Source organism: Nipponia nippon, unplaced genomic scaffold (assembly GCF_047370975.1).
Source record: "Nipponia nippon isolate SJK-2023a ecotype South Korea unplaced genomic scaffold, ASM4737097v1 scaffold_7, whole genome shotgun sequence".
Taxonomy (NCBI): Eukaryota; Metazoa; Chordata; class Aves; order Pelecaniformes; family Threskiornithidae; genus Nipponia; species Nipponia nippon.
In genome coordinates, this window is record NW_028262391.1 from 14,519,574 (window position 1) to 14,544,272 (window position 24,699).

At 46.3% G+C, this 24,699-nt stretch overlaps 1 protein-coding gene across 2 annotated transcripts in view; it reads right to left on the reverse strand.

Annotated features, from left to right (window-relative positions):
- MB21D2 (Mab-21 domain containing 2) overlaps nt 1-24,699 on the reverse strand; it is a 62,223-nt gene that overhangs the window by 10,979 nt on the left and 26,545 nt on the right. The window contains exon 1 of one of the 2 annotated variants that reach the window (XM_087739576.1): nt 4,506-4,576. The exons of the other annotated variant lie outside the window; for it this stretch is intronic. Within the exon in view, the coding sequence (XP_087595702.1) occupies nt 4,506-4,548 (43 nt within the window). The 5' untranslated portion in view covers nt 4,549-4,576. Of the gene's footprint in view, nt 1-4,505; nt 4,577-24,699 lie in introns of those variants that run through there. 2 annotated transcript variants of the gene reach the window in all.

Genomic DNA, 24,699 nt, shown 5'->3' on the forward strand with positions numbered 1-24,699 from the left:
TATAGGGAAGGCTAGGGATCACCCACATATACCATCACCTCCCTCATTTCTACTGCTTAATCCTTTCACAGGACCCAGCATAGCCAGGACTCTTGAGTTTCCCTCCCAGTTCTACCCAGTTTGATGCATAACCTCGGGCATACCTTTTTTTCTTCTGTATAAAATCATTACCCTCCTGTCAGCCCCAAAAGCTAAGGAAGTTTGACCTCCTGGATGCTCAGAAAGTGCTTGGAATTGCTCAGATGGCACTAACCAGACACCAGATGTTATTATCAGAGAACCAATTTGTAAGCTCATGATAAATCTCAGGATCCTCTGCTTTGGCCAGGCAATTCTTACCCTTGAGTGCTAAAAGAAATACATGAAACCCCAGGCTAGTCAAAAAACAAAAAGCTTTTGTCATTTTTCGTAAAGACACTAGGCAGGCACTCTGCGGTTCCTTGACAATCCTGCTGCAAACAGCAGATCCTGCAGAAGAGGAATGTTGTTCAAAGAAAAGATCCCTGCAGAGGTCTCCCAGCTATGCCCAAGTGACATGTGTTGAATTTCAGGGGCTTCTTTAAGACAGGATGGGAGGTCGGCTCTGATGCAGCTGGGCTGCACGGGTTCTTCTGTTTCCCTTGGTAATTGCAAATCTATTTATGAGCAGCACAAGTTTTTGTTACGCAGAAGAACTGGAAGAGTCAGCTCTTTAGGAGAGTCCTTAGTTACAAAGCACATTTTGAGAGGACTGTTGGTGGAAGCAGGCAGGGGGTGGGAGGGGAGTGGGGAGACTGAACCGTGTGATACCAGTTTAGTCAAATATGGGAGGCGAGCGAAGGAAGCTGCTCTTTGCAGACTGATACACCAGTGTCCTACTGATTCTGCTCCTTTTAGAAATCTTGTGATACGGTGATAGAACACACTGCAGGGACCCAGCGCCCCCTCGTAAAAGAAATCAGCTTCTTTCTCCAAAGTCTTCTTTAAAAACAATCTTAAAAGTAGTGTCCCAGTTTTTTCGCAGTTCCCATGTGCCCTGGTGGAAGGCACCCAGCTAGCTGAAATCCCGTATGCCAATGCAGAGGGGTATTTCATAATGGAAGGGGAAAACAAGAAAAAAAAGAAAGAAAAAGCCCAGATTCAAAGGGTGTGCCTGTACAGCAAAGGGCAGTGCTGTCACAAACACCCAAACCCACCCTGGCACCAAAGCCAGCAGTGGTGTTACTGCGGTGACCTGCTTGGCTAAAATACTCAGGTCTCACAGACCACAATATCGGGGCTAGACTGCTTCCAGAGCTGGAACTGGCACTTGCAGAGGGAGGCCCTACATCGCTGTGCAACTCTGCTTTGGATAATGAAGAGTTCAAGAGTCACCCTCCAAACTGATGTCAGGTTTCCAGCCTGCCAGTCTGCTTATCTAATGGACTTGATCCAGAGTCATATTAGTCAAATTAAGATAAGAGTGTCTGAAAGCTGAAAGCCTACAAAGAATATGAAGTGCAAGTCAAGGAGGTGCTTTAGGGTCTGAAGAATATGTGTGATGAGGTCTGAGAGCAGCTGACAAGCAGAACAGAAGGAAGAAGGGGCAGCAAGTGTGCTTAAAAGAACAGCTTGCTGCTACACCCTGCTTAACACTGTACACGGTGTCCATACGGTGTCCATATTTTTAAGCATGCATAACACATAAAATTCCCTTTGGAAATGGCACAAGATGCCATTTATCCTGGAACTGCAATCCCAGAGATAAAATCTGCCAGGGGACAGATCGCTTTACCAGTTCCACCCTCTGGGACTGAGAGCACACATTTGGCAAGGGCTACATGGGGTCTAGATTTCTGCTCACACCCTTACGGAGCACTGCTAAGTATTCAGCAAGATGTTACATTGAGGGAGACTTACCAGGACTCCTCTCCTGGATCTGCTTACAAGGTAACAACAGCGGGCACAAACAAGGTTGAGCTTCTTGAGTGCAAACATGCAGCTCCTTGCTGGAGAGGCTGTTCTGCCCTTGTTCTCCTAGTCCCTTCACTGTTACTGTGCTCTTTACAAGAGCATAACAACCTCAGTGAGGTATATAACACATCCATCTATCCGAGCATCCTCTCTCAGGCAACTGCTGCTGACTGCTTGCAGGGGAAGAGCATAAGAGCAAGGAAAGTACAGCATAATAACTTTCCCTCTGCAACCTCCAAGCAGTCTCTGGCTTTGGGATTTCCCAAACCAGAGGCAGTATTTGCAGCTTTGTCTTTAACAGCACTGGTGGACTTATGTGCTGGGAATGTCTCTCATTGCTTTCTACATCGTTTACATTTTTGGTATAGTCAGTGCCTTGCAGCACCATGTTTCACAAAGTACATGTTGTGTCAAAAAGTATTTCCTTTTGCTGGCTTGCTAGGAAATGAAGAAACTCACCTAACCATGGCACCTTCCACAGATCACTCAAGATTTTACATGGCTTAGTCAGCCATCTTCCATGGTGAAAAGAACAACTTACTGAAACTTTGTATACCCAATCGTCCTTCTCAGCACTTGTGTGGGTCCTAGTATTGCTGCACCCTAGGTGAAATGAGGGGGTCAACACTGCATGTCACATGAAAAGGTGACTTCTGCGGGGATGTCTTCACGGTCCTCTTGGAAATACCTCAGCAGCCCTGCTTGCTAAATTAGCCCCACTCTACTGCTGGTTTGCTCAATGTAATGGAGCCTTCCTCTCCAAAACTTAATTTCACCTTTCAGGACATTCTCCCTGAAGAAGCCAACACCAATCCCACCACTTTACAAAGGGTGTTGATGACACTGGAAAAGAACAGTGGAAATAGGACAGGGGAAGGTTTTGGAGGCTGCACAGGAGAAAAAAGTCCCCAGTCTCCCTCAAGTTCTCATCCCAATCTGACTAGTCAGCGCCAGGTGCCTCTCACAGAAGACACGTGGCAGCTCTCCAGCGATGGACAAAGCCGTTCCCTTCCAGACCTGGGAACACATTCTCCTCTTGCTGCAAGTCAGCCAGAAGGGCACGTGTACATGTCGGGCAGAACTTGACTCCAACATTGCAAAAGCACTTTGGGCTCCTCTGGGATGGTTGTCTGTTCTTAGTTACTGTCTAGTATCTGTTTGCCTGTCCTGAAAGGGCTAAGTTGCTACACCACTTTATGTTCAGGTGCCAGCCAGAGGGCTATGCCCAGGGGAATGCCACCACACCCTCATATCCTGTAAATAACACAAGACCCTCCATCATAAATGCACTTTGAGCTGTTCTGTCAAGCCTCCTGCTTACAGTTATCCAACATGCTAGAAATTCTCTCCCCAGGTGTTTAACCACCAGCTTGTTTTCTGTTCCTGTAGCAGAGTTGTTTTCTACAAAGACAAGTCACAGCCAGAGCAAATCACAGCACTATTCCTTATGAACTGGGCCTGAACCAACACTGCCCATCCTCAGTGCCAGCCTGTAATAACAGCTCTACCTCACTGCAGAGCAGCAGGAGTTTTGTCCTTGACTCAAAAATTCTCCACTAAATCATCCAGCAAAGCTAAAACTTACATGTGGAGTATGCGTGGCAACAAACAGCCATCAGATGGTTGATGGATAACCACAGCTGTAATTCAATCTAATGTTCTTGATATTTTCCCTTAAAATCCATCAAACTTGGCTCCTGGGGTCAATGACATGATTAGAATGGCATCCCCTTCAACCACTTTCATTCTCTTCATCTACCAATGACTAAATCTATTGAGCTTTATAGCATGGGACAGCTCAGAAAAGGCAAATAAAGGATGATTCCAGGAAAGCAGCCAAGCCCCAAAAGAGTGCTGGACACAGAGGGAATCCATTCTCTGAGTGCAGAAGGAAAGCAGGTATCTTCAGAAGCCTTTCTGAGACATCTGTGCAGAAGAAGACATGAAGCGAATCCTCTCTCCAGCCCCCAGAATTCACTGTACTCCATCCACACAGCCCTGGCCTGGCCCCTTTGACAGATCCTATATCCAAACACTGGGGGAAGCCAAGACAGATAGGCCAAATACAGCTGAGACACCCAATGCCAGAATGACAATATAATTTTTCTCTGTCCTTGCAGATAAGCATGGATTGGACAAGCAAGATGAGGCAGGGAATGCAGATCCTTGGTCAGAAAGTGCTGAAATCAAAAAGGCTTAAACAATACAACTGTGTATGAGATCATGAAGCTAAGAGCAAGCTTTCCTGCAGTACTAACCAATTTCCCACCCACCACTGAGAACATTGCCAAAACCACGTGGAGCCAGATCAAGTCACCTATATGAAATGTATCTGTTAAGGCCCCATGTACAGCATCAGCTGTATGAAAAGTGCTGGTTGGCTTTGACATTCATGCGGAATTCCCCTTCGTCCCCATTGCCAGGGGAAGAAGTTATAGGCCAGATTTTCTGCTAGCAGAAAACAGAGCAGCTCCCCTAAAGTGAGTGGGAACATTTGGCAGAAATTTCAAAGGCATTCCTCCTCCCTTTCCATGAGAGACAGATGGAGGAAAACGTAAGCCCTCCAAACTTACCTGCCCATGTCCCATTCCTCCTACCCTCCTGCCCCAGCTTCATCTTGCAGAGGTCATATTTGGCAGCACAGAAAAGCCAGCAAAAGCTTCTAACAGAGACTGTCAGTCCCTAAATTCTCAGATAATATAGTCATTTATGTGCAGCTGAGCACTGTCATCTGTTAAAGAGCGTAGCAGGAAGCACTGTGCGGATTCGATCTCCATCGAGCGCCAAGCCCACGGCCCCAGCAGCTGTCAAGGATCTCTTATCCCTGCAGCACATGCAGCGGCCAGGAAGCACAGGAGCTGGAACAGTTAGAGTAAAAGAGAAAGGGAACAGCAACCGCTGCTACAGCAGAGTAGAACCTGCGCCACCTTGCGTGAAGGCACACAGTAAAATGCCACTGACACTCTGGCACAGGACTCCAAAGGTGAAATGCACTGTGATCTTAAGAAAGCAACAGTAAGAAGTCACGTAGCCAGATGGCCCTGCAAGATCCAGGTATTGCAATTGCCCTCCTTCCCATGTAAGGCATGAAGCTGGTGGGAAGGAGGAGCTGCTGGAGCTCTGAGGCAGGGGCTGGCAGTGCTCACAGCTAGCTGATGCCCTGTAAGTATTTGCAGTGAGATGAGGGCTGTATTTTTGGAGCAGTTCTCTAGTACCAGTAACAGGGCTTGAAATGCTAGTAACAGTTCAGGCATGGAGCACTCATGGCCCTTTGCACAGGACTCTTATCCCATTTTGCCTGCTCTGCTCACTAAGGAGAAATTCCAGGAGACCAGCTCCACATCTGTTGCAAAGCCTTTTTGTGATTACCTGGCACGAAACAGCGCCTCACACACACATTTATTTAGAGCAGGCCTGGTCATCTCTCAGCTCATCAGGGTGATAGTTACATTGTGAGGCGGAAAGAAGAGAAAGCAAAATTGTTGCTGATCAAATATAAAATTCACAAAGTATGTTCCAGGAAGCCATTCTCTCCCAAAGTCCTTTCTCATCTACAATCCTAGTGGTATATGGACATAAGCAAGATTTGGGGCCAGAGAGCTGTCAGAAACTTATGCAAAAGACCTCACAGAGTAGGATCGCAAAGTCCTCTTGTAATGGAAAACTGATGACAATCAAAGCTCATTCTTCAAATCTCATCTCCTATCAGGGCTGCTTCACCCTGGTGACTCTGAAAAGCTCAGTGGAGCAGGATCCCATTCACCAATCCCCCCAAGTTTTAGGAGGCAGTGTCCCCAACCCAAACATCCAAGAAATAAGAGACAGGCCATGAAATTATAGCAATATCTTCAAGTTTCATTTTCTCCAGGCATTTTTGCAAGGACAGAGGAAAGGCAGCTACCGTTGAAAATTCAAACCCAATAACATAGTATGTTCAGTTAGTGCACTTAGCTTTCCCCTGAAAATGTGAGAACTAGAAATGCTCTGTTTACACTCTGCTTTATTTAATAGAGAACCTCACATCACTCCAGTAATAAGCCTTAAGGAAAACCATAGTATACTGATAGATTTTGTCTTAGCAGGTCTGTTCTGTTTAAAGCTTCTCTCAGAACTTATACTACCTTCTTTATTGTCTTACACAGTGCATAATCTTGAATTTTAATCCTACAAATTCCCTAATATATCTGTAGCAATAATTAAAAATGCTAAAAAGCATTGTTCACAAGTGCTGATAAAGAAGTTATGCTTAGAAGAGGCAGGTACATGGAGAATACAGACCCCTCAAATGAATTCAGTAATTAGAAATCTCACCTATATTTTATAGATGTTGCTTTGAAAACACTTTGTAAAATTTCCCAGTGGATGCTGAGCTCCTGCAGGGCTCGCTATCCCTTGCATGGAAACACTTCCCAGCACAACAGGAATGGATATTGCTTGAATACAGTCCTGCTACACAGAAAGCAATGGCTAACACTGTCCTCACTAGTTTCCCACTGACAGCTGGCCCCCCACCCTGTGATTAATGGACAAACAAAGAAGATTACAGACCTCCTAAATTTGCTAACACAGTTTATAGAATTAATTGCACAGGGTAGAAGCGGGAATATGAGGGTGTGAGCTGGCCCTTTAACAGGGATGTTCATCCCTGAAGTCAGACAAAGCTGATGTGCAGCTCATGCCCAGAAGACATCTGAGCACAATCCTACATATTTGTTCCTGGCTGCACTTGGAGAAGGAGCTGGCAGAGGCAGAGACAGAGAAATACTGATTTGTAGCTGAAGCCAATCAGCCACAAAACACAAGTCATATACTGAGCTGCACTGCCTTTCTGGCTGGGGTTGTTCTGCTTGTGCCCATGTAGACCTACCTCGTATGACTGGCTGGACCCAGATCTGAGGCCCCAGTGAGCTCTTCTACCCAAATACATACTGCTCTGCTCTCCCTGGCTCACAAAACAGCCCAACAGAAGGAGTACTGCCATCAGGCAAAAAGACCGCTCAGATTTGCTTCCCCACCAGGGATGGAAGGTGTCGTGTTGAATGGGGTTTGGGGCACTTCCAAGCTAAGCTCAGACATCAGCCAGCCCTTATCCACAGGCATAGCCCAGAGGAGGGCAAAAGTATGCCGATTCTCAAAGAGGTAACATTTGCTTGTGCTCAGACGTGTATGTCATTGGCATTCTCTGCCTACAGATGGGGGCACCACTAGGAGGACCCTGTAAAGTAGAATTGGTTGCTAAACCACAACTCCCTGCCCCAAATTATATTCTGAGTACTCAAAAATTAAGCAAGAAATATTCCACAGAACTTTGGGGTTGAGGAAGAAGTACCATTTTACCTCTTCCCAGAAAGACGGTTTATGAAATCATGATGCTACTAAAACATCTCTTTGCTTTCCTGAGCTTAGGACATTCTACTTTGCTGCTGATGCTTTAGATCATAATATTGAGCTTCAAATCTTATTTCAAACTTTACTGCCAGTTACCCAGGCACCTTAAGAAGAAGAGATGAAACATTCCCCCTTGCTAAGGGCATGTTCGTTGTCCTTCCGTGTCTGAGATCCCCACAGAAGTTGTGAAAAACTCCAGCAAAACTGGTACGTGCAATCATCTCTTCTGTCAGCAGATGGCACGAATGCATCGGTGTGGCTGGGCTGCAGCGCTCAGCAGGCCGATGGGATTTGTGAGCAGAGAGAAAAAGGACCGTTCAAAACAAAAGGCGATAGTTTTCACACTGCGGTACGGGCAAGGGAAGAAGCCACATGCAGGCATACAAACATCTTTCCCCGCCACCTGCTAGGGTTTACAGTGAAGAGGAAGCCAGCTCTGACACAATTATTGCTATGAGAGGAAAGAGACCTCCAGTACCAGGCTATCTTCCATCAAACCAGATTTAGTACATAATTTTCATCTAGTGTATATCAGAAGTCCTCTGATAGTACACAGCGTATGGGGTGGGAGCGAGACGCAGGTTTGAGAGGGGATAATCCAGAAGATAGACACCAAACCTGTCTACAAATCCTATTTAATGCCAGATTTCCAGCTTGTGACGACTGAAGGGAAAGGCCAGCATTTTGCCCAAGCCATCTGTACAGGGCTCCTTTTGTGTCATTTTTCCTTGAGTATTTATGCCACTTCACACAGCAGCATAACTGAGCAGGCAGGGTGCATCATGGCTTCGAAGCAGAACAATTGCTGTTTATAGAAGCACTGTTAAGAATTTATTGCTAATGCATTTTAATAAGTTATGAAAAGAGCAGTGCTCTGAATGAATTATTGCAGGTAAATTTAGTTCAAAATTTAGATTTTCCATTGCTTCATTGAAAAGCAAACAAACTGACAGCAAGCACACACCTGCACACAGGCAGAGGAGCTGTTCCTATGTTCAATGGAAGCAGGTACTTTGGTTTAAGGACAGAGCCCTCCACTGATTCGGACTAAAGGGGAAGGTGAAAGCAACGCCTAACTAATCAGTTTCCCTTATTTATTTTCATCCTCAGAACAGAGTGAATACAACAAAAGTAATCTAGGAGCATTCAAAATTAAATGCAAAGGGGGTTATCTAGGAATGCGCGTACATCTATGCTATATATCTGAAGAGCAAGACTGGGCTTTTGGAGCTGTTTCAGGGCAATAAATGGAGTCTACCCAGAGATGGGGGAGGGGAAGAATGCTTTAAGAAAAAGAAAAAACAACCAGTGTTCTTGTAAAGTGGTATTTGCATGTTTTAATCCAGTGTATAAAATTTCTGAACTAAATAAATTTAAAATGGACCTAAATAGCTGAGACATTTGGATGCCCAAACTAGCTTCTTACTCAAAGAAATTTTATTCCTATTTTGTCAGTGTGATTCCTCAGAGATTCAAGATAGACACTGCTGTGAGCAATGTGCTGTAGAATAGGTAGGAGGTTACAGCATGAATCCACTGGTAGTACCGAGATCCATCAAACTGTCTGTGTGTCAGGTGAGTTACGAGCAAGCGAAGGAACAAGTCCAGAGTGGTTAGTGAGTGCACTTAATGCAGCCTTAGATGTGTGTGCTCTAACACAGGCAGTTGTGAACGTCTGGCAATGCATTACACATCTGGGATGAGGGAGCATCAAAGGAACAAAACCAAGTATCCTTTGAGTTTACAGAAATAGCAAACTAGCTACCGCAAGCAATGTGTTAGTGATGCTGCCACTGCACGCACTATAGCACAGTGCCAAGCAACAGCAATCAGCTCTCAGGGGATGCTGGGTATCTCCTACAAACACTTCTGAAGCTGCATTTAAATAGCTATTGTCACACCCACACCTTAGCTGTAAGCCAGCAGAAACCTTAATGGATGACACAAACACATATTTCTCATTAGCAGATGTACCCCAGAATACCCCCCACCCTGGAAACACTGCTCAGAGGCTCTCACGGGTGATACTGCTGGGATACCTCTCTTGCTAGCTCAACACAAACATAGCCAGAAGCAACCCAACAGCGAGTCCATTTCAAGCTCCAGAACTGGTTTCCAGGTATTGGAACATAACCCCTGGACAGGACTGCATATGGCATAGGTTCACTGGTGCTCCAGGGCAGGATGCAGGGCGTCCTGTCACGTTCTTGTTCCCCCCCAACCCATCCTCAGTCAGGAGTCTGGAAAACAGGGAGGTGGATGGATAACTCTGAATCTCCACATCCATCTTCCCATTCCACCCCAGTTAAAAGGAGAGGGGTGGTGCATAGGGCACATCTGCCCAGCCCCAGCAGTCAGACAGTGTGAGGGGCAGATCACTTGTTGCAAGGTGGCTGGGTGGAGGGGTAGTTTACAGACCACAGGAGGAAATGCTCTCCTTTAGGGAAGTCAGGGTAGCAGGGACAATAAAGGTCCTGAGGACAGGCACACAACTGCAAAATAGCAGGGGAACCAGAAGAAGTGAATGAATTGGCAAACAGAGCCCTCACATGGCTTGCAGATTCCCCAGGGAATAATTGTTGACTCCAATGGAGAGTGGTCTGGGTTTAAAGCAAAATTGTGGCAGTTCAGAAGACACACATGCGTTTTAAGCGTTGAACAGCAACACTCACTAGCTCCCTGACTTTGTTGCTCACTCTACCAAGGGTAAGATGAGCTGGGCACGCAGCAGAGAGGAGCCGGAGACTATGCAATTCAGAGTCATGCTTTTGAAAGGCCCGAGTATTTCAGCTCAGAGGCCCGAGACCAGAGTTCGTGTAACAGAAGAAACAAATGTGGAAACAAGTGAAGCAAAGACTGCTTAAGGCAAGGAGGAAAGGCAGGAATAGGGCTTCAGGGGAGCCTGTGTTGCTAAAGAGCAATCACTTGATTGCATGAAGGATGAATGCTGGGAGATGGCTGGCTCTCTCGCCTGCTTGAGATGCTCAGCACATGAACAGCCCTGGTTCAGTGAGCCCCCAAACCACAGCTGCATTCCCCACACCCACGGCTTAAGTGACAGCAGCCTCTCTCACTTTCCCTTCTGCTCAGCTGAGCTGACCTGAATACGTGCCCATCATGCAAGTCCTGTATCCCTTGCAAGCTGAAGCACTCTTCCTGCTTTTCCCAACACGCCGGCTAGATAAAAGGCTGCTCTGCCAACCCTTGTGTTCAAAACCTGTAATAGGAGCTCATGTATGGACTTGGCCCATGGAAACATGGAAGGAACACTGGGTTCGTTGCTACCTTTGCCCCCAGGCTACAAGCTGCCAGACTGCCTTTCCAGACTTCCTTCCCCTGCTCAGAAACAAAGCTGGGATTCTCACAGCATCATCTACTGGCTCCAGAAGCTGGAGCTTTAATGAGAGCATAAAATTTAACATCACTCTTGATTAAAAACAGAAGAAAAAATGCAATTATGAGCTGGCACCATTGCAAGGCACTCAACTGGTATTTTGCCCCCTGCACTGGAGAATAAGCAGGGGCATGCCACAACTGCTAGAGACTTGCACGAGCTCAGGTGTAAACCACCTCAGCCCCTGACTGCTCAGGGCAGAGTTGGTGTGTGATGGTGGAGAGCCAGCCCCTCTGCTGCCGTGGCAGCAGTATGGCATGCCAGCAGCCTCCAGGGCAACAGGATGAGACGTTTTTTACCTCTTCTCTGTTGCTGCAAATGTCTGTCTCCACACACCATCCCGCTGACTGCCCTACAGTCTCTGACGTACACCCTGCAAGGTCACACGCACGTGACATCCAGGCAAGGGCTGGGACAGACAGCCACACACCGTGGGCTGCAGGCATGCTCTTGCCCTGTTTTACTGTCTTTTAAAAGCTGTTCAGTGGAAGGGGGGAGACAAAGAATCAATAGACAGAGGAATTGCAATCTCTTGTGAGTATCTTAAGAGCATGGCTTTCAGCTATTTTCAGCAAATTGGTGTGGGGCTCTTACACGCTTACTTCTGCTCTCTGCGAGGTGAAAGCAGGACCACCGCCAGCTCTGTGACTCACACAAACACAGGGAAACAAACATAAAACAAGCCGCCCGCTTGCTCTTTCCCAGGGCTTATTCACACCCTTCGTAACTATTTGATCTCCCTGCTCCAGCGCATCCCAAGTTGCGGAATGAGAACAAGCAGGGCTGGGACTGGTCTTAGACAGCTCTTGCTTGCAGAGTTTGAGGCAGATCTCAAACTTCCCAGTGAACAGAGAGAGAGGAAAAGAGAGACCTGTCTGCACTTTTGAGACAGTAGCTATCAACAGCCCCTGCCAGCTGGACAGTAATGACTGTTACGTTTTGTTACAAACCATTTTTGGCTGTGACACAGAAGAAGATCCATTCTTATCCATCACCTCCATGTACCAACCTAATAGACACCTACAGACCTGTGCCTCCCAAAGCCTCTAAATCCTGAGCCATAGACAAGTGGTTGTATTGTGTTCAGGTCCTGGCACTAAGCAAAGATGTGCTGGAGGTGCTTGATAAGTTTTTGATACTCAGCATTTGGCCATATTGCCAATTCTTACTTGTCTTCTGCATCTGTCTGTCTGCTCAAGACCCCAGTTTCTGGAGTCCCAAGATGGGGCAAAAGTCTCAGCTTAAATTTATGAAAAAAAAATGAGCAATTCCTATCCATCACAGCTGCAAATAACTGAAAATATCCTGAAGGAGATGAGGCTCAGAAATACTTAAAAAGCTGAAGAAAACAGAACAGAAATAAACATACACCAAGAGTTTTTATTTTTAGAGTCCAACTCATATCTTCTGAGTGCCTCAGGTTTAGCAAATCAGCTCACTGCTCTTCCCTCTGAGGTTCCCCTTGGACAGCTGGCATCAGCTCTTTCCACAAATTTCCTGGGTAAAACAATGGCAAAGTAAAACCCACCGGGCCTCATGTAGGGAAGTGGAGAGGTGGCACTGCTAGGAAACAGATAGAAGGATCCCATGTATTGTTCCCTGGGACAGTGATGTCCTGGGAAAACACTCCAAAACGGGATCTGTCTGCAGCCCTAGGGATGGCGAGGGCAGGGCAGATTCTTCGCAGGGCAGAGAGCTCCCTTCTCTGGAGGGCAAGGATGCAGTGCATCTTTTCCCAGCACCTCATGGTCCCTGCCTCGCTGTGATCTTCTAGGTGCCCACTTTCACACCAGTAACTCTGCTGGATCTTCTAATATCCCTTCACACATCTTCTACCCAGCCAAACTCTCTGCAGTCTCACAGCAAAACAGCAGCAATGTATGCTTGTACTGGAGGTGTTAGAAATGCCACAGAGCGCAGGAGTAAAAGGCTCTATTACAGGGACCACTGCCTGCCTGCCAGATCCTGCAGTGCAGCACAATTTGGGTGCCTCTGCCAGGGACAGTAGCAAGTGGCTTGCAGGGGCCTGGAGAGCCCTCACTTGCTCACCAGCTTTACTGCTGGGCTCCTCGCTTGCTTCCCTGCTCAGCATGAGCCGGTCGTTCCCACCAGAGTGCCCCACTTGCCCCAGTTGGACATCTGGGAAGAAGCATTCAGACAGGGCAGAGTGCCGTGACTTGGGTAAAGGGGGACAAAAATGCAGGCTGAGCTCAGCAGTTATTCTAAGGCAACACACACCAGCGTATCCAAATGCCAGCTCCAGCAGCACACTGCCTTCCCTTCCAGCTACTGTCATAGGTCTTACAAACCCACTCCACACCGGACAAGGCTCTGTCCAGGGCTCTGCACACCTCCAGGCTCCTCCACCTTCAGCTGAATGTCCCAGAACATCCCCTGGGACACTGATCAAAGGAAGGGGACAAGCCCATCAGTGCCCCACTTCACCCAGCTCTCAGGGCAGGCAGACTTCTGCTAATACCCACAGCCCAGCAGCAGAAAACCTCTGCAATGCCATGCTCTAACACCAACAGCTGCGGTCTTCGTTGCCGCTTGAGGATTATCCTCCTCTGACCCCCCTCCAGCTCCTCTCTGTGATCTACCCACCCCACTCCACAGGCTGGCGCAAGGCCAGGCTCCCCCGCCTCCAGTCTCCCTTACTCCATCTGTCCAAGTCCTGGCCTTTTTCAGCACTCAGCTGATGCATCAGGGGCACAGTCGCTCAGCCCCAGAGCCCAGAGTCTTCCACCCTTCAGACTCTCTCACAAAAGGCTCTCCCAGGGACTCAGAGACTGTGATAAAACAAAGTTTTGAACACAGTGCTCCTTGAGACCAATCATTTTTCCTTTCCCCCCATCTACATGCACACAGGGAGCCAAGAGCCTCACTGCCTCGCTATTTCTGGATGCGGGCAGACCCTCCTCTGCCTTGGCCATTGAAGATGTCTGACATAGCAGACAGGCCAGCTCCTGGCATTTGGTTACCTTCCAGACTCTCTGTTGAGCTTCCATCCAGTGATAACAGATCCCTGCCAATAAACTTAGTTGTCAAGGAGACCTCTTTCAAACAACAGTTTGGTAGAAACTATGTTATTATCTAGGGTAGCACATCTCCAAGGTAGAGCACTCAGGTTAACTGCCTGCTAGCTGTACTTCAGTTAAAATACAGGCTCAGAGACAGAGGAGAAAGCCAAAATGCAGTTAGCAGCATAACCAAGCCCCAGAGTTCATAATTTCACATACATACAGGATGCTTTGGAGGCAATGCAGAGGTCACCAGAGGGCTGTGCTCCTCCTAGTGCCATGGCTCAGCTTCCCCCTCACTCTCCCACACTGATTTTAGAATACAAATTCAACCTAAAATGCAAAGAAACAGATGCTAGCCTTTCACTAACATTGACTGTGTCTCCTCTGGGAACTGCATATTTCAGGTGGCAATATTTAACCTAGAAACAGATGAAAGCAGGAGCACCTATATGGAGAGAACACAAGACCAGACAGGTGGGTCAGGATCCGTGCTCAGCAGAGGGCTGGCAGGCACTTCCTAATGAAAGACGTAGCCAAAGGGCATGCAAAGAGTTTCACTCTATTGATGCAATTCTCTAGCTCCTACTGCATGTTTCCTCCCAGTCCTAGTAGAGGACAGATCTCTAGGGCAACAAAAGCTGCTTTTTTATTTGCCTCTGCCTTCAGCAATAACAACTTCTATTTTCTCTTTTTCCTTCTTCAGAGACTGGGTTAACTAGGAGGGAGAAATTTGCCACTTCTACCCCTCTTACACTACAAATAAAGCTACCTCACAGTGGCATTAACAGCTATCAAAAACTTCACCAACAGTGAAAAAGCAGCCAGAAAATAGCAGCCAGAAACAAAGAGTGCATGTGGGTAATCAGGAAGAGTTACCTTGCATGTAATCTTCTAAACCAGCCAGAAATGAAGCAGTTGCAGGAAAGCAAGATATTTGCAAAACTACCAGGCATCAGCTGATCTATTTCTAATTGCCTGAAATGACAGCTCCTGACAGCATAAAGCTAATCTTCCATCTCTCGAGAGGAGTTTCAGAGGTAGGAGACATTTCCTGGCATGGGGAAAAAGCTGAGCTGGGAATTCAGGTTACAAGGCACATAACAGAGTGGGAGCCATTTTAAAGTCCACAAGCACTTACTACAACACATAGCTTTATTTGGTGCAGCCTCTTCCATACAAAACACATAAAAATAGCAACTGGTGAGACACGAAAATCAGAGATAGTGAGCCTCTGCCAGAGACATTTAAAGGGAATGATGATCTGGTGTTACGGCTTCAAGCAGTGATTTAAGACTCCATAATTAATTATCTGCTGTACACTAGCCACGAATGAGGGGGGAAGTACCAAGGTTTATAGCTCCATCCTCAAGATAAAGCAAGCCTGAAAATTCACTGGATGTAAAGGAACAACATTCAGCAAAGAACTCAGAATGTGAAGTTGAGAGTTTCACTCTCATACCAACTTTTTGCTCACTCTCCTACCATCACAAAGACCTAGACAGTTAAGCTTCTCACACAGTTTGTCTTGTAGATGAAATTCAGCACCCGTTTATCGCATAGCAAGGTCTTCTCTGAAAAACCTTCCACTAAAGGAGAAGAAAGTATTAGCAGGTAAATTGGTAAATCCTTTTTACTAGATACATTTATTGAAATCCAAGGGCTGAATTCAGCCTACAGGGTCAAACCAAAGAGTAGAATAAAATTTTAAGCTAACAATTTTTTTCTTTTAGGAAATACACTACATCTTCAAACTTTCCTCCCAGTAAGGTGCATTTAGGATCTCTGCCAAATTGTATAGACTCTACAAGTTATCGCACGGAAAGCCACTTTATGTCCTCAGCACCATAGTGAATGCATGGTGACTCCCTTAACTCAAGTGGCATGTTCTTATCCTGGGAAAATGGGTTCAAGCCCAGCACCAAAAGACCATTTGCTCCATTGCTGGGCCCCTGGAGGGCCCAGAATTAGTGCTGAGTGGAGGGAGAAAGCAACCTTAGAGTGGAGAAAGCAATTCCAGAAACGTGACTCCAGTGAAACGGTGGATCTTAGAAAAAAATAGGAAACAAAAGGTAAAACATGTCCTCCTTTGTGCTAAATTTTGTGTTTGTTAAATATCAAACAAATCCACAGAGCAGTACAGAAGACAGAAATCCATTATGACCAGGATTTAAACATTCTGAGATTTGACTTCCTTTTGAGTTGAAACAAAGGCCATAAAGCCTCTGAAATTATTCACAAGAGTAAGAATCTAAAAATATTTCAGATAGTTGGGTATAGGAAGAGCAAATAGAAAATACGCAAAACATTTTAAAAAACGTCAAGCGCTCTGTTCCAGAAAAGAAACATCAGATCTTGTTATTTTTCCTTTGCAACGGAAAATTGAGGCAAAGCAGTTTTGTGAGTTACTCCCTTCAGCTGGAAAATGATCAAAGGTTTTTGCAACAGCTCTGCTTATCAGGTGTTTAAAACAGCATCGCTCATGGCCTTTGCCTTCCAGAACAGGATGCTCTCTTGACTGAAAGGCCACACTGTTGGCCATGAGCAGTAAAGGCAAGCTTTTCTCTCTTGTAAACCAGTAGAGGACACACGCGTAGCTTCCTCTTCCCTTGCTTTTACACAAGGGAGATGTCGTGCCCATGCAGACGGACAGGCGTGGGATCCCATCCAGGAACACCGGAAACCCACAGCCAGGCTTGGCTGCCCCAACACACACGGGACAAAGGCGAACAAGCTGGAATCCAGCCTGGAGCACTCTTGCCAAAGCTGTTTGCCAGGGGGAAATCCCAAAAGAGTATGGCCTGGAGCCAAGGATGTGGGGAGAGAGAATTAAAGAAGTCCATCTGAAGTTGACCAGATTTTCTTCTCCTCCAATTGCTATGCAGTGTCCTCAGGACTGATGGGAAGTAGCTACAGGTCTTTCTGTGAAACAGGTATCAGGACAAGGATGGGACTTCCTTTGGAAAAACCCAGGAGAATGGAGCAGAAATATTTGTGCGGGTGTCTTACCCTCAACACAAGCCACTCCTTGCTTTCATGCTGGAATGACCACACAAACCACCATTTCCATGTGAAAAAACATGTCAGTGTCTTGTGCACCTAAGCAGCATATAATATGAGCAGGCAGCACCACATAAGGACTTATGCAAGATTTGGTGCTGAGATAGACATCAGGCAGCTGGTTCAGGACCACAAAACAGGATTGGATTTTCCACAGAGCAGGGAAGTACCCAGGCAATTCAAGTAATTTCTAATCTTGGAAAGTGCAACAAAAACAGAGAGTTTGGTATCCATAGCTCACACAAGGGCTTGGCCCTCTCTGCTCAAAAAAAGCCCTAGAGATACTCAAACAGGAAGAAATGAGACAGGGAGACCAACCAAAACCAATTAGCAGACTCCAGCCAGAAGGCAAAATTATCCTAGCCATTACTGGCATTCTAAATTTCAGTTGCAAGATGAAGGCTGCAAACTTTGATGGTAGGGGAAAATCAGCTTCAGAGCTTCCAACAGGCCAATCCCAAACCACATAGTTAGGTTTATTTAATAAACAAAAGGCTACCACTAGCCTTTCCTCTTATCAGTCTCAACTGGAGATTTTCAGGGTTGGGGGTTTTTTACTATTTGTGGTTTCCTAAAAAATTCCAAGGACGCACTGACTTTCTTAGTGAATTTATATTCTCCAGTAAGCTTATTCCTCCCAGTCACCTTTCACAAGCCCTGGAGGAGCTGATATTCTTCTTTTAAGTTAATTGAGTTGGGCTGAATGAGTGAAATGACAAGCAGCAAAGCATCAGCATGTTCTCAGGGCTCAAAGATCCAGAGTGGTGGGGACAGAATTGAAGAGCTGAAAAGGATGTGGTGTATGCATCCCTGGCACTCAACAGATCACTTTCATGAGATGCCTCTGGCCTTTCTTTACATGGCCAGTTATCCATGCTCATGTATGTGTGCGGGCAGATACCAATCCCCTCCTTTGGGATGCAGAGCAAGTAGTAATCCCAAAATAGCTCTACTGACATCCAAGAGATTTCTCCAAGAGTAACGTACAACTCAGTGAGAGCAAGGACACCGAACATAGCCTATAGCAAGCCTGTAGCTCTCCTTCCCTGGATCAATTTATTAATTTCTGCTGTGCTGGTGATTATAAAGAGGGGGAAGGGGATGGGGAGACAGAGACAAGGCCCTTGTGTGCAATGAAATTAAATGCACAGCAACAGCCATCATTAATGATGCATTATGGAGTAACAAAGGGAGCCTGGTTGATTGACAGTCCCTAACAAGTTGTGTATAATAAACACTTCTCTCTAGACAGAACGTTCCTGATTATGGGATATGTTCCCCCTCATGTTACTGACGGATCCATTGTGATAGACGCACCCCACTTGAAAGGGGAGAGACACCCAAAACAAAAGGAGGATTGACTGGGAGATGCTTGACTGAAGGAGCCACGAGGCCACCTTGCTGAGGTCTGTACAGAGCAAAACGCACAAGGCTGAGAAATCATCCAGAAAATAAATGGCCGCAAAACAAGTATGAAGATCAGGGGCAAATATCATCTAGCAATACCAAAATAAACCCTTCAAATGCCTCTACAGATGCTCTGGATTTAGCTTCCTCAGAACGGGCTCTGAACCGTATTTTTATGCTCTTCTCTAAATGGAGGACTATTAGTGTAGATCCTTGGTTCCTCACATCCCATGTCAGCTTCTGGGTATAGCACAGAAGCTGCCTAGGGTAGCCTGCTTGGGGATACAGGCAGCCCTGCATACCCACATGCTAAGAGGAGCACCCCAACAGAGGAGACAGGCTCCTTTCCTTCTCTCAGCACCCGCCTGGCTCAGGGGTTGATGGACCAGATCTGGAGCCTCAGCACTTAACCAGGACTGCCCACTCTGAACTGGTTATAAATCCAGCCAGCTCATGCTGACATTCCTGGCCCCCAGGATCTCACTTGCCCTCAACAGTCCTAGTCCTCTCCCCTGACAACTCTTAGTGCAATCTCTGTTATCTCTTTCCTGCATCCCTCTAGCAGTACTCTCCTACCTTTCCCATTTGACCCCAAGGATGAGAGGCTGCATAGAGCTCGTGAGGGTCCATGGGTGACAGAGATGTCCTACAAGCCACTACTGGTTGGATTCAAGCCATAGTCCCTGAAGCAAGGTTTAAGCAGCACAGGCAGAGTCCAGCAGTGGTGCAGTCCAAGCAGAGGGCTGTACGGTCCTCGCAGGACTAGGACAGATCCTGGGCCCCTCAAGCTATGCAGAACTGCTCCAGTTCAGACTTCCCGAACCCTGTCCCACCAGTAGAGAGGATATCTCCAACAGAAACAGGCTCATCTAGCAGTTCCTACACCAATTCCTCAGTTACTAGTATTAAGGCTATAGCTCAGCTTAGCTGTAGAGATTGCATTTCCTAAAGGGGACAGAATTCCCTTAAAGGGAAGGGTAACATCACTATGGGTTTTAAACATCTCTTGCTCCTCAGGACTGAATCCAAAATGAAATGAGATGGAAGGACACAAGCTCAAGAGAAGGAGAGGGAGTATTCTTGACCTGGAAGTGTACACATTCAGAAAGGCACCTGAGCAAGCACCCCAATCAAGCCTATTTCCAGGCGGTGCTATGAGCCAGAAGTTAGGCCCATGTGATGAGGAAGTTTGCTGGCAGACATTAAAAAGAGGGTGTAAACTCTGAGTTTCTCAGCGAGCGATTAAAAGAGAAAGGCAGGAAATTTGCAGCTCTGTAATTAATGCCAGCGAGAAGTCAGAACAGAGGGTGACATCACCACAGCTAATTACGGCTGGGGGAAGGGTAGGACTAATCGTTATCCTAACCCTGTGATCCGTATCTGACTTGCTCCAGTTGTGCTCCTGGCCAGACTTCCCAGGAAGAGCATGTTTCCCATGCTCAGAGGCATGTTTCTGGCTCTGTTCATGCCAAGCACATGTTAGGCCAGACCCCCACATATTTCACATGGATGTTAAAAATGAAGAGTAGTTAGGAGTGAGACCGGGCACAGATCATAGGGCTGCCCATGGGTGTTGCAGCAGGACACCCAGCCCCTTAAGGCTTCTGCTGTAAGAAGATCCTGCAAGGCACTGAGGAGCAGCCAGGCCTGACCCCTCTTCCCCATCGTGCTTTTAACTGCCCAAATCCCTTTTTCCACACCCACACCAGAGCTGGCATTACTCCAGTAGCCAAAAATAAGCAGACATCTGGCACCAAATGCAAGTGAAGCACTTCTGCAGTCCTTGTGCCAAGACAACTCTCCCCAGGCTGTCACCATTGGTGGCCTGGAAGCTGCTATTTCCACATCCATACACAGGACGGATGGCAGGGCTCTTCAGCTCATTGCCATTGCTAGGTAGATGGGTTTCTTAGAGCAACAAAAGCCAGAAAAAGCAGGAATTGTGTAAGGGAGGTCTGCTCTCATCTGCCAGCAAGGCCTGGGAAGACACTATTGACACATCTTGTTGTCCTGATGCTATCAGAGTACTGGGATGAGCCCATGAAAGGAGCTCTATTTCATCATAGAAAAAAGGTAGGTTCCCCCTCTGAAAAACAATTGTTGTAGTGCTGCACAAGGTCACTAAGACTTCAGAGTACCAAATTTTCACCCAAGGGCTTCAGCTGCCCCGTTCATCCATCGCAGCTGATCCTCGCAGTCTGTTTAACGCTCTGACTTGGTGGCATTTGGCTCTCCCACTGCCATGGAAAAGGATCCAAGAAGGTCGACAAGTGGTCTGCTGAAATGCAACACTACAGCAAAAAATCCCCCTGAAACAGGAACGAAAACAAGGCAGCCAGCATACTGTAGCTTGCGCCCTCCACCACCCTGAAGGAACATGCATCCACTATGCTGTGTAAAGGAAAGGCTTTGCAAAGTTGTTTCAGAGAAACGACACATGAGCAGTGGGAGCTGTCAGTTCCAAGGAAAACTAAATGAGGTTAAAAGTTAACCAGCTTTTACAGACAGAAGGAGAAAAACTATATCCAGAGGAAAGGGAAGGGGAAGTTGCATGGTCTTGGTTTTATTAAGAAGATTGTTCTTTACAGAAAATGTGACGTTAGTATCTGCAGACACTATTTTAGCACTGCATGAAAGCAACAGGCTCAATGCACAAGCAGAGAAACTAGCCAGTTTCTGATGAACTCTTCAGTGCAGCAAGTTAAACCTGACAGCATAAAGACAGAAAACCCACCGTATAGAATTCTACTTTGTTTCTCGATACAGCAGGTGCTAGTAACACACAAAAATTATTTTTAAACTCCTTTCTAAATCTCTGTGTATATGCAGCACTCCATAAAACCTGCCAAAAGTATTTAAATATTATATTGAAACATTGTCAGAGACCCCACATATCTAGAAGTCAGTGAAAACTTCTCTGTATAATTTAGATATGCTTCAATAATGCTACAAAGATTAAAAACATGACGGAAATCTACAGAATGGCTTCAAAGTAAGACATCAGTCAATTTATACAGAAAACCACACTATATCAGACCTATAATACCTAACTGTTTGTCTGCAAAGGTTCATTACAAATTCCTTTTACAATCTTTCTCACATCCTCCTCCCCTTTCCTTATCCTCGTTTTCAAAAAGACTGTAGGAATCCCCTGGATTAAGGGGGAACTCACAGTCCAGTAGCATGCAATATTTGATCAGTCCTAAGGCTATTACAGCACAGTGCTCCCATGCAGAGATAAGCAATGGTTTAGAAAAATATCTGAGCAGTTCCAAACATCAAGATGATTTCACACCCCGATGGAAAATATGCAGGCTAATATTGCAGCAGTCATTACGGCATTCAGCATACAGTCATGCTAAAATCCACAGAAGAATACAGCTACGTTCCTTCATAGGATTAGAAGACGATCCATATACTACTGAAACCAATAAGATTTTTTTCCATTAGGTGGGAACTGGATTGGATTCTATAAAACAATAACTCTGAGAGCTTTCACAAGACGTGAAGGCACAGAACAGCGACACAGTCAATGCTGAGATACACAAGCACGCTAGCAATTTGTAACACAAACTGTGGGATGTGCTTATTTTCTTTCCTACTAGAGGGGAAAAACCGATTACAGAATGGGGTCAGCAATGAGGTTACATAGCTGGGCATTGCAAATAATAAATAAATATGAATTAATAAATGAACTCGTGACTAGCTAGGGAATAAAACTAAGGTAAAACAATAGCACCTCTTTTGCATATGCCAGAAAGGCTATGCATGCAGCTCTTGAGAACAGCCACATTTTAATGTGATGTTTTGAGAAGGGAGTTTAGATGAAGCATACAAGTAGTCCTAAAGGAATGCAACAGTTCTTCTTAATGAAAGAGCTTTCAGTTGCAAATTTTTGTAGCACATAGACTAGCATTGTATTATCTCTGAGCACACAGGCTCCCTAAAGTCACAGAAACACAGAAAGGTAACCTAACACATATGTATAGCCTTAAAAATCAACCCAGCCATCTGTCTCTGTCTCACCTGCTGTTGGAGGTGAAGAGGCTGACCTGGCGTGCATTTGAAAGTCTCACCCAAAGCTGCATGGTGGGTGCTAAGGTGACAGGAGCAGAGCGAGGGCTGGGGAAAAGAGAGGCGCAGGCATCAGAAATAAAACTGGAATAGAAACCCAGCAACATTAGTGTGCTGCCTGAACAACATTAGTGTGCTGCCTACAAAAGGAGGAAAAAAGCCGGCACTGAACATTGACAGGATGCCTTCGCCTAGCAGTCCAGGCCAAAAGGTATCCAACTGCAGCAGATAACAGGTCACAGAGCAGCATTTCCAGCATGGCAAGTCTCTCTCCACCCTGAAGTTTTGCATGATGGACACCAAAGCCTGAACAGCAAGACAAGCTTTGTGAATTACATGTTTTGGATTAAAATCCTTAAGAGAGCCTATGCCCCACAGTCAGCTACGGAGCACATCCCTGGCTGGTCCCAGAGAGAAGGACCTTTGGTGTACATGCCACCCATCCAGACACTAGTCAAACACTAAGCATCATCACCTTCCCAGCAGCAAAACTCTTGAGTTTCATATCCAGGCCCCTTGAAAAAGAGCGGCTGAAAAGGGGGTTGGATAATATACTTTATATTCCACTGCTATGAGTGAGGGTAGTATAAGATGCCAGAAAACTGATGCATTCATCTCTTGAACGTTTCTCTCTTTAACGTACTTTGAGATCCTTGTAGTCAAAGTGCCAGAGACAAGGGCTCAGCAAACGAAGGAGGAATGAGAAGGTATCAAGCTGCAAAATACAATGGCGGGCACATCAGAGAATCTCACACAGGTGAAAAAAGCAAAACAGCTGATCTGTCTGCACAACTGAACTGCAGTGCCATTTATTTTTAAACACCCTCATTGCTCATGATACTTGCGTCTGCCTTTCCTCGCTCACCCACACTGGAGCAGCTGCCCTGCTTGTGTGAAAAGGGAACTTCTGAGCTCCAGCGCTCATTAGGACAATGCCTCATGCAAGCAGGCTCTGACTGGGATGCCTGCGTGACAAGTCTCTGTGCAAAAGGCAAAAATGACAGGGGTGGGAGAGAGATCGTGACAAAGCAACAGTCAGTGTTCAACAACAGTAGAAAAACAATCCTGGGCCAGTTCATCTACCACAGACTGACTGACGGTGACAAGGAGTAGAAACTTCAGGGGAACGTGTACAAAGGCAGAGTAGCCTACAGCAATACCTCCTCTGATACACCTTCCCCAGCTTTCGGCAGCGTGTGGCTTAGAGGTTTCTGCACGCAGACTTGCAAATGCTAAATAGCCACCGACAGACAATTCTGTATGAATCTGCACAACTCCTTTTAAACCTGTTTGTATTTTGGCCTTCATGTGTCATGGGGCAACAAGCTCCATGCTGTAATTACAGGTCATGTGAAATGCCTGCATTTCAATGGCCACCTGGTAAGGTTACTGGTGCCTGTAACTCTACTGCAGCATGGAAGACAACCAGAATTCATATCATAATCACCCTTTTCCACCCCACCCACTGACATTCTCATCAGGGGAGAAAGGAGGTTAGCACAAAGAGAAGACTCCTCTTAATACACAGTAGCAAATGCCACGGGTCAGGAGCTCATTATTTTATTCCTAGAGCATTGTCTCAACAGTTCGGGCCGCTCTATGGCTGCTTTAGAAGGAAGAGAGAGAGATTATATTCCGGCCCAGGCCTGATGATCAAAAAACAAAAAACTTCTCTACCAGCCAATGACAGGTCTAGGCAGAGTGCTTCTGTAAGCGATAGCAGTATTATCAGCCCAGACAAATCCCACTGCATAACAGAGAATGGGGCAAAGAGAGGAAGGCACCAGGGCACACGCATCCCTTCTAGCACTGCTGGCGAATAAATCTTGCTCCAGAGGAAAGAACTGACAAACTTAGTCTGTCTGGTTTGTGCACTGCTGAATTAAAGCTGATATATGGGAGATTAGTAAGAAGAGCTGTAACAGAAGAGTGCTGTCAGGACAAAAGGGAAGATAGGGAGATTTGTTAGCAAGAAACACTCTGTCCATCCCACCCTGCAGATAGCTACGCATCAGTCAGACTGGACCTACAACCTCCTCAGAGCAGAAGCAACTGCCTACTGAGTCCACTACCCTGCCTGTAAAACCAGCTGCCTGGTTGTTTCAGGAGGGGATGAAAGACCCTGAGGTTTCTTCTAACTGTACTACCCCAAGACACCAGAAAAGGATTATTCCTTGCGGCCTGTGGGGTGGCACTCCCCAGAGTCTGCCTCCATCCTGGATCCCAGGCAGCCCGACAGCAGCACTGAGCATCGACATCATCCAAAGCAGGATCCGACAGCTCTGTGGTTCCCTACACAGTGGCTGAGACCTTATGCTTTGTGGAGGACAGTAGCTACTCATGTTCCTGAGGAACCATCTGACATGGGTCTCACTGGGAATCTGGGTGCAAGCTCCCAAGGGTGGGCTTTGCTCCTGACTAGAG